Raw genomic sequence first — 10,469 nt, 5'->3', positions numbered from 1 at the left:
TCTTACTTTTTATCTTGGTGCAAATATGTGGTTTGACTCGGCCACCCATTTATAAGAAAGAGATAGCTCTCGATAGAGAGCATTAATCAGGATACAGTGATAATGAGAGGCACTAAAATTGTGAAGGGCCGTACTGTCCGGCATCAGGACCCAACCGAAGTAAGAAGAGTCTTCGTGCGTGTCTCTTGTTGCAGAGACCCCGTCACTCTAACACCTTCTTCAAATCAAATCCTCCGGGTGTCAGGATGTCAGCAAGAACCTGGCGTGGTGACCTCCTTCCGGGCGTGTCCAGGAAGCTTTAAATCGGACGACCACACTCGGAGACTTGTCACTCTCTTACAGGACGCCGTTGAGGCAGGAGACACAGAGGAACGTGCAACTGTGAAGGAGGTCGAGAGGGAATTAGTGTGAGTTTGTTTACCCCTGTGGAGAAGGAATAAAAGTATGTAATTAAACGGACCATGCTCCCGCGGGAGGGAACGAAGTCGCTGTTTGTATTCTTCTACTTCGTGAGTGAAATCTACAAAAGAAGAGGAACCTTGTCGGTGCCCGGAGGACAAAAGGACATCCTGAGAACGATCGAAATAGAGAAACTAAGAGGAAGAAGAAGTTCCCTCTTATGCAAGTGTCCACAAGATCGATTGAACTTGACACGGCGAGTGGTGGTGGTGATGGGGATGGTGAAGACAGTATCCCCTCCCCCTCCCCCCACCACACCTTTAATTGGATAAAATTCCTCAGACGGCAGTCAGAAAGTGGTGTACAAGAGCGAGCCCCCGAAGTCTAAGAGTTGAGGAACACCTCTGTAAGAAGACTTTAGTAGATCGAGTGCACATATCCTAACTTTGTGAGATGTTGAGCTTCGTACCCATTTCGTAATTACGTGAGCCCCAGATCGCTTCCCAATGGCTCCCGGTGACTGCATACCGCCTTACTCGTCTATTGTCGTAATAATAGGAGGCAAGACTTCGGAAAAAAAACAAAACAGCGTGCCCCTTCCCTGACTTTGTAACCACTGCAATAGCCTAGCCTAGATCAGCCAAAAATAAAACCTTTTTAAAGATGCCGTCAGAAACCATCATGGAGTGTAGAATACATGGACAAGAGTACCACAGTGTCAGAATATCGTGTGTGGGGTCGGGAGCGCGGAAAGCTTTGAGGAAATAAACCATGACGTCATTCGAAATGATATAGAAGTGAAGAGGAAGGAGGAAGAAGGTGAAGGGAAGGAAAGAGAAGGGAAGGGAAGGGAAGGGAAGAGAAGGGAAGGGAAGGAATCCTCCGGGGAAGAACTCTGGATTTTGCTGAATGAAATTTTCGCCTCCGAAAGTGAGAAATTGAGATCGGAGCCAGTGAGGAATTTCCTTGAGCCGAATAAAATATCCTGGCGGCTGCCAGAATGAATACACAAATGTATCCTTTCCATTTCGAAGGACACTTGCCTCGTCCTGGCTACTGCCGGGCGGCTTTAATCAGCTGCTTGGCGACATTTTGCCAAACCCATTCAGCTCCTTAAGCTCACATTACTATGACAACGGAGACTAAAGCTTTTGCGGTCGTAGGGCTAAGATGTGGACGATTGTTATACAGTGGAGTTTTTCTACGATGCATACGAGTGCTGGGTATGAGTGCTGGGTATCGAGAGCTATTAAGAGAATCGGAAACCATTAGGGAGATCGAAAACCGTTGTGTGGCTAGCGAAAAGGGGATTCGAAACTCACAGATGGTCATAAGTGAGAGAGACGAGTCCTAGGCGGCGAGAACTAGGAATCCGGTCAAGGACGCGAGGAAGGGATGCGCGAGCGCGCGCACACACACACACACACACTCACACACACACACACACACACACACACACACACACACACACACACACACACACACACACACACACACACACACACACACACACACACACACACACACACACACACACACACACACACACACACACACACACACACACACACACACACACACACGTGGGGGAGGTGGTGATCAAGGAGTTCTAATCATCATCATCATCATCATCATCATCATCATCATCATCATCATCATCATCATCATCATCATCATCATCAATCATCATCATCATCATCATCATCATCATCATCATCATCATCAATCATCATCATCATCATCATCATCATCATCATCATCATCATCATCATCATCATCATCATCATCATCATCATCAATCATCATCATCATCATCATCATCATCATCATCATCATCATCATCATCATCATCATCATCATCATCATCATCATCATCAATCATCATCATCATCATCATCATCGTAAAGATTTCTCTTCGGTGCCATCACCGTAAATCGACTCACACTTTTTTTTTTCTTCTTCACTGAGAAGGTATTCTCCTCCATGGCATTCTATTCTTACCCATCAACGCCACAATCGTCGTCGTCGTCACCATTACCTTCGGTCGTCGTCGTTATCATCGTCATCATCACTATCATCTTCACCACTGCTGTTATCATCAATGGTTAGGTCGAGTTGTGATTGTCTGGGTGAGTATCTCCATTCTTCTTTGTCTCCATCCATTGTGTTCAATGTGTGCATGAGTAGCATGTGTGTACGTGCGTGTGTGTGTGTGTATTTACCTAGTTGTATTTACCTAGTTGTATTTTTCTGGAAGGGGAGTTATGCTCGTGGTGTCCCGTCTTCATATCTCATTTTATCTAAACTGTTTTTAAATTCATGTATTGTTTTTGCACACACCACTTTCTCATCTAACTTGTTCCAAATGTCTATTACTCTGTGTGTGTGTGTGTGTGTGTGTGTGTGTGTGTGTGTGTGTGTGTGTGTGTGTGTGTGTGTGTGTGTGTGTGTGTGTGTGTGTGTGTGTGTGTGTGTGTGTGTGTGTGTGTGTGCGTCCGTGTGTGCGTGTGTGTATAGTATCCACCAACTGATTCACTTTCCCTTTGTCTTTTTTTTTTTTTTTTTTTTTTTAAGTCTGTGGGTCATAAGCTCTTCAGGTCATGGCCACATCTGAAGAAGCTCTTTTCGGGGATGAGCACCGCTTACTGTGATCCACTTTTTCGTCTCTGGTACGTCTTTGATTTTTACAGTTGACTATTTGTGTGCTATCTATATTCATTCATTTATCTATAATTTTTTCTGCTCTGACGTCCTGAGTAAATATATCTGTAATGTTCTCCAGACTTTATTTTTCTGGATGTTGATGTTTCTAGTGACTTTGTAATTCTAATGTTATTTTCACGATTCCTTTCGGTCCGGCATCTTGCCATGGTGGCTTGCCGACACGAGAATACAAACTTCAAAACTTGCTTTCTTCCCACTTAATCTATTGTTTCCTTGTTTACTTCTTTTTTGTGCATTCGACCTTGTTTTTTCTTCCCACAGTGAGAATAAGATTATATTTTCAGACATGTTTGCTTGTGTTTCGGTCCTGTTTCCAATACATACATATACCAAGGCTTTTTCCCCCTTACAAGGGAGGTAGCCAAAAAGGACAAGGCATAAAATCATTCCCACCCATTACATCCCTGCATACACTCCACACCCCTCCACCCTCCCTCTCATCTTAGCACCTCCTGGATGACGCAAATATACATACAAATATACATACATACAAATATACATACCATCTTGATGGTGTATTGGTCTAGGTCACTCGGCACTGGTAACGTTCTCGCCGCATAGGTTCGAGTCCTCGGGCGTACCACGTTACAATTTCTGCATGCGCCTATATGGCTTAGAATTAAAGTTCATTGTGGTTGATAAATATATATATATACATATATATATATATATTATATATATACATATATATATATATATATATATATATATGTGTGTGTGTGTGTGTGTGTGTGTATGTATGCATATATACATATATGTATATATATGTATATGCATATATACATATATATATATATATATATATACATGTATATGCAGTATATATATATGCATATATACATATTTGTATATATATGTATATGCATATATATATATATATATATATATATATATATATATATATATATATATATGTATATATGCATATACATATATATATATATATGTATATATGCATACATACACACACATATATATATATGCATATATACATATATAAATACATATATATACATATATATATATATATACATGTATATACAGTATATATATATATATGCATATATACATATTTGTATATATATGTATATATATATATATAATATATATATATATATATATATATATATATACATGTATATACTGTTATATATGTATGTATATACATATAAATATACCCATATATATACACACACACACACACACACATATATATATATATATATATATATATATATATATATATATATATATATATATATATATATATATATACATTTGATTACTTGGATGAATAAATTATTAAAAAATATTAGTTACATTGATTAGACCAAAACTGGAATACGCAGCGACACTATGGACACACAGTACAGTACTAAAAAGAATATAAGGAAACTAGAAAGAATACAGAGAGCAACGACAAAGTTGGCACCAGCTCTTTCCGAATTAACATACGAACAAAAGTTATCGAAATTGAAACTACCAACACTGGAGAATATTGGAATGAGTTCTTCCTTTAATATAAAAACATATTCTCGTCTAAGATTTCCATTCCCTTCATAATTCTATAGATAGTTAATAGGTTTCTTCTTTCGCTGCTTTGTTCTAGAGTTGGTAATTTTGATTTGGACAGTCTTTGTTCATATGTCATTTTGGAAAGAAGTGGTGCCAGTTTTGTTGTTCTTTGTATTCTTTCTATTTTTTTTTTTATATTCTTTTTGGTACTGGGTGTCCAAAGTGTTGTTGCGTACTCGAGTTTTGGTCTTATTAGTGTAGTTAATTTTGTTTTAATCATTTCCTCGTCCAAATAGGCAAATGCCACTTTTATTGACCTCAATAAATTGTTGGTTTCTCCGTTTATTAATATGCCTATCCGGTTTCATAATCTCTAGATATTCTGTTTTTACTTTTTTCCAAATTCCATTATACTACATATCTTGATATTGAATTTCACTTCCCACTTTTGAGTCCATTTCTAGATCTTGTCCAAGTCTTGTTGTAATGAGTTGCAATCCTCCTCAGTTTTTACTTTTTCTTTTTTTTAGTATTTTTGCGTCGTCTGCAAAGAAATTCATATAACACTACTCTTTCATCCATGTCATTTATGTACATGGCAAACATGATCGGGGCCAGTACTTATCCCTGCGGAACACCACTTTTCATTTCTTCCCAATTTGAGAATTTATCTCTGATTACTACTCTCATTTCCCTCCCAGTCAGGAAGTCTTTCATCTGTTCCAATAATTTTCCTCTGATGCCACCTATTGATCCTATCTTCCTTATTAATTTATTGCTTGGTATCTTATCAAATGCCTTTTGTAGGTCCAAAAAGGCACAGTCTTCCGAACCATCTCTCTCTTGTATTATGTCTATTAATCTTGAGTAGAAGCAGATTAAGTTTGTTGTACATGATCTTCCTTGTCTGAATCCAAATTGATTTGGATTCAGTATAGTTTTTTCTTCTAAATGTTCAACCCATCTATTTTTGACGACCTTTTTCGCAAATTTTGCTACTGTGCTTGTCAGGGAGACCGGTCTGTAATTTGATGGGTCTTCCTTGTTTCCTCCCTTATAAATCGGTACAATGTTTGCATTCTTCCAGTCCTGTGGCACTTTTCCTTCTTTAAATGAGAATTTAATCATATTGTATATTTTATCTGTTAATTCTTCCATGCATTCTTTCAGTATCCAATTTGCAATTCCGCCTGGACCATGTGATTTTCTGACGTCAATGGTTTTGTTTGGTCGCTGATTTCCTTCTGTGTTACAATTATTTCTTTCATTGAGGGGGATATCTCTCTCTATTTCCTTGTGCGTGCGTGTGTGTGTGTGTGTGTGTGTGTGTGTGTGTGTGTGTGTGTGTGTGTAATGTATTGGGATAGTTTATAGACCAATTGTAGTAAATTGTTTTGAATAACATGAATGTGCTTTGCCTATTGATTTCTGCTTCCTACAATTTCAGGTGACGGTGGATTACAAGCACTCAGGATCTACATGCTAGGAGTGCGTGCGTCAGAGAACAGAGTCTGCTAAGAGATAGGAGCCAGTTGCATCTCCTGCAGAAGGATATAGGGTATCACGTACGCGCATTATCACAAGTAGAAGAGAGGTAGGAGGAAAGTAGAGAGAGGAACACTGAATCAGTGTGGATGGATTAACAGAGAAAGATTTGAGCAATGGCCAGTCCGGACTACTTGGAGGTGCCAAAGAGGGGGGCCATCACGGGCTACGAGGGTAGCACGGGCCCTCAGGGGGGCACCTTTGCCAATGTTGCAATGATGTTGTGCAAGGCACGCAGTGCCAACGTGATAAGCGTTCTGAGTCCCACCGAGAAGGCCATGAGGGGTATGCCTCCGCCCGATCAGCTGATGAACGGAATGGAAGACCCCTCCCAAATCATGAGAGGTATGGAAGACCTAGAAATCATGATAAAGAGTATGGACCTCACGGTTGGCCCTATGGGGAGACTTCTGAAGTTGCATACCGACAGAGACAAATTAGAAGAGGAAAGAGAAAAGAGAAGACGAGCTGAGAGAAGAAGAAGAAGAGAAATGGAAAGGGAAAGAGAGAAAGAGGAAGCCAAAAACCGCAAGCCCGCGAAGAGTAAATTGAGCTTTATGAAAAGAATAAACTTTAAAGGAAAAGGTTTCACGGGAGGTGAATCAGGAGGATGGAATGTTATCAAGAGGAGGATGAGTTTCCTAACAGGAACAAGTCTTACAGAAAACGACGACAATGAGAACGAGGAGACTGGAGCATACAAAGTGATCAAGAGGAAGATGAGTTTTCTAAGAAAGACAGACCACAAAGAAAACGATGACGATGAAAGAGAGGAGACAGGGGCATACAAAGTAATCAAAAAGAGGATGAGTTTTATGAGAAGAACAAGCATTAACGAGGATGACGTCGAGGAAAAAGGCGATTCAGGGGCATACAAAGCGATCAAGAAGAAGATGAAATTCATGAGGAGTACAAGTCTTAAAGACGATGCACTGGAAAGGAGTAAAGCAGGTGAATACAAGGTGATCAATGGGAAAAAGAGGAGCACAAGCCTGAAAGAGTACAACGGCTTGGAAACAGGAGAGCCGGGGGAGTGCAAGGTTATCAGGAGGAAGATGAGTATTATGAAGGGGGTTAACCTTAAAGAAAATGGGACCATAAGAGGAGGAGAAGCTGGGGAAAATAAAGTGATGAAGATGAGGATGAATGATGTGAGGAGTACAAGCATTAAAGAAAACGATGTCATGGGAGGAGGTGAAGCAGAAGAGAGCAAGGCCATCAAGAGGAATGTGAGTGGTATGCGAGGAGTGAGTCTTAAAGAAAACAGAGCCACAGAAAGAGGTGAGGCAAGAGGTAGCAAAGTGATGAAGAGTGACATAAATGTTATGAGAAGTGCAAGCCTAAAAGAAAACGGTGTCATAGGAAGAAATGAGGCAGGGGAGTTCAAGGTCATCAAAAGAAAGATGAGTGATATGAGGGTAGTCAGCCTTAGGGAAAATGAAGCCACAAAAAGAGGTGAGACAGAGAAATGCAAAGAGGTCAAGAGGAATACGAATGTTATGAGGAGTGTAAGCCTTAAAGAAAATTATGCCATGGGAAGAGATGGAGCAGGGGGGAGCAAGGGCATTAAGAGGAAGGTCAGCTCCATGAGAGAACCAAATGTTATGGAGAGAGGTGGGGCAGGAGAATGCAAGGCCATCAAGAGGAATACGAGTGTGATGAGAAAGGCAAGCGTTAAAGAAATGGACGTCATGGCCTACCAGGATCGCAGGGGTGGATATGAGCAAATCCTCAAGGTGCGTGAGGCAAACCAGGGAAGAGATTATGAAGAATCCATAAACAAAGGAAAAGGACACAAGGTTTACAGGGAAAAAGAACAGAACGCGTATAAAGGAAAAGAATCTAATGTGTACAAATCGAGGGATGCACATATGCACAGAGAGACTGGAATGAAAGTGTATAAACCGAGGGAAAAAAGTATGTACAGAGAGAGGGAGCTCGGTGCATACAAAGAGTTAAGAAGAAGTGTCCACCATGAGAACGAAAAGAAGGAAAAGAATGTGTATAGAGAGACGGAAATGAGCGTGTACAAACAGAAGGAAAACAATACATCTAGAGAAAAGAAAAATAGCGTGTACCGAGATACTGGAATAAGTACGTACACAGAGAACAGGTTTCCTGGGAAAGATTCTTCTGGAGAAGAGCTTGGTTCCAGGAGAACGAGGAACATCCACCAGATGGGCAGAGTGAACGGCATGCGGCGACTTCGAGGAAGGGATTATTACAGTAGGATCGGATTCCGGGCAGCAGCAGGTCCTCGAGCCACAATCAGACGGGGGCGGGACCCAGCCTATCTGTCTCTCTGGAGAATTGTAAGAAAATCCTGTCATCTATATGGTGGAAGAAGAAGGAAAAGTATCAGTTGTTGTGGTAGTGGTAGTAGTGTAATAGTAGTAGTAGTAGTAGTAGTAGTAGTAGTAGTAGTAGTAGTAGTAGTAGTAGTAGTAGTAGTAGTAGTAGCTTTTGTACTTCGTCGTTGATAATACTGGTATTTTCTTCCACGAACTAATATAGGTTGACATTACAGTAGCTTTTGTGCTGAATTAAAAATTTCTATATTTTTCTTATTAACTATGGTTTCTAAGGGACTATTAATATTGATGACTATTCAAAATAAATATGTATTATTTATAGATAAGGCTCGTACTACATTTACGATTTTACCTCTAAACTAGAAAAGTGTGGTTTTCGGCTATATTTGGCCTAAGGAACATCACTGTGGTTCATCTCATAGTACAATTTTCTCGGCTGGGGCATGAGGAGTCATGTGCGGTGGTCGAGCAGTGCATGCATACACCGACAAGGCGGCTTTCTGGTTTGGCTAAAGAGTTGGTAATTGAAACAGCAGAGTAGATAAGAATAATACATTTGTATTCAACGTCATAATCTTGCGAAATGGTGAGATGAGAGCTGGGAGCAGGTGAAGACTTAAATCAATTGAAAAATGGAACTCTTACACCATTTGGAGCGGTAGACTTAGGTTACCCATTATTCTGCAAGTTCTTTGAAGGGTTCTGATTCTGTGTAGTGCAGTAGGAATGGGGGCATTATTAATCACACACACACAGGAGCTTCAGGCTCCATGCTGTTCGTCGTGGACTCGGGTTGTAAGGCGTTAAACTTTTTTTGTACTGCATTTTCAATAAGAGTTCCACGACTAGGGGCCCGTTTGACTGGGTTCATATTTCCCGGGATTTCCCAAGTGAAAATATGAAATCTATTAATTTTGAAGACACAATGGGAAACCTGACATAGTAGTATAGTAATGGTAGCAATAGTATTTATCATAACAGTAGCAGAAGGAGGAGGAAAAGTGTGAAAATAGAAAGCGTAAAATCTATGTACATTGGAGAAGGACCAGCAAGTGGAAGAGGCTTGGTGGGAGGGAAGAATTGGCTCTCTGATGGTGGTGAATTCTGTTTTGATAACTTCTGAAGAGGGGCTCGAGCAGACTGATCAGCTTTTACTCCTACTTCTTCGTGAAGACGGTGTCACTTTGAGTTCCTTGAGGTTGAAGCCGCTCGAATCGATCGGCTGATGCTAGGCGCGCTCAAGGGTGGGACAGATCGCATTAGCTACTCGGGGGTCCTCAACCTATTTCCTCATGTGCCCCTTACTTATACGTTGCTGTTCTTTAGGCTCCTTGAGATCACTTCAACACTCAACTGGATCGTTATTCATCTACTCTCCGATTGGATGCAGAGTTTCGATATGTTTTCGATATTTGGTCCCCGTTTGTGGCCCTCTGTAGGTTGAGAATCACTGCATGAGTAGGACCTCCCTTGCGGTCACTGGGTCGCTTGTGCGTGTTCACCCCTGACTTCACCTCGTAGTGTCGTCCAACTATGGAGTGTTGGTTCTGGTCTCGCTTTACGCTACGTGGGACTGAGGTTTGCATGTCACGGCTACCGGTGATTGCTACCTGCCCAGCAAGGGGCAAGGATGATGGTTTCATTGGCAGTTAGGCGCCTCGCCACTTAGTCGCGTGGAGGTTCTGCTTGTTCAAGTCTGTCCGTCAGTCGGTTGGGTTGGTTAACCACCATTTTCGATTGTTTCGTGGATAATATTGCATTACACAAACAACTTGCTTGCGGGTGAGTCCCAGGCATTGAACAATCATATGGCATTCCGTAGGAAGGGGTCCTCTGACCTATCCTAACGTGTTCATCTCTAACATAAGTAAAAACGAATCAACAAAACTAAATAAACAAAAATGAATAGATAAAAGTGAATACACGACACCAACATTATAATGGCAGGGTAATAACAATGATAATGATAATAAT

The 10,469-nt window shown here is 40.8% G+C and overlaps 1 protein-coding gene across 1 annotated transcript in view; it reads left to right on the top strand.

The window, feature by feature from the left end:
* Positions 1 to 343: 343 nt before the first annotated feature.
* LOC143022928 (uncharacterized) overlaps positions 344 to 10,469 on the top strand; it is a 20,276-nt gene continuing 10,150 nt past the window's right edge. Inside the window, exons 1-2 of the mRNA XM_076181340.1 lie at positions 344 to 407; positions 6,086 to 8,495. Coding sequence (XP_076037455.1) covers positions 6,300 to 8,495 — 2,196 coding nt within the window. The 5' untranslated portion in view covers positions 344 to 407; positions 6,086 to 6,299. The remainder of the gene's footprint in view (positions 408 to 6,085; positions 8,496 to 10,469) is intronic.

This window comes from Oratosquilla oratoria, unplaced genomic scaffold (genome assembly GCF_046742065.1).
Source record: "Oratosquilla oratoria isolate Oo_2021 unplaced genomic scaffold, ASM4674206v1 SCAFFOLD232, whole genome shotgun sequence".
NCBI classification, from domain to species: domain Eukaryota; kingdom Metazoa; phylum Arthropoda; class Malacostraca; order Stomatopoda; family Squillidae; genus Oratosquilla; species Oratosquilla oratoria.
Note: the sequence above shows the minus strand (reverse complement) of the source record. Positions and strands in the feature narration are given on the sequence as shown.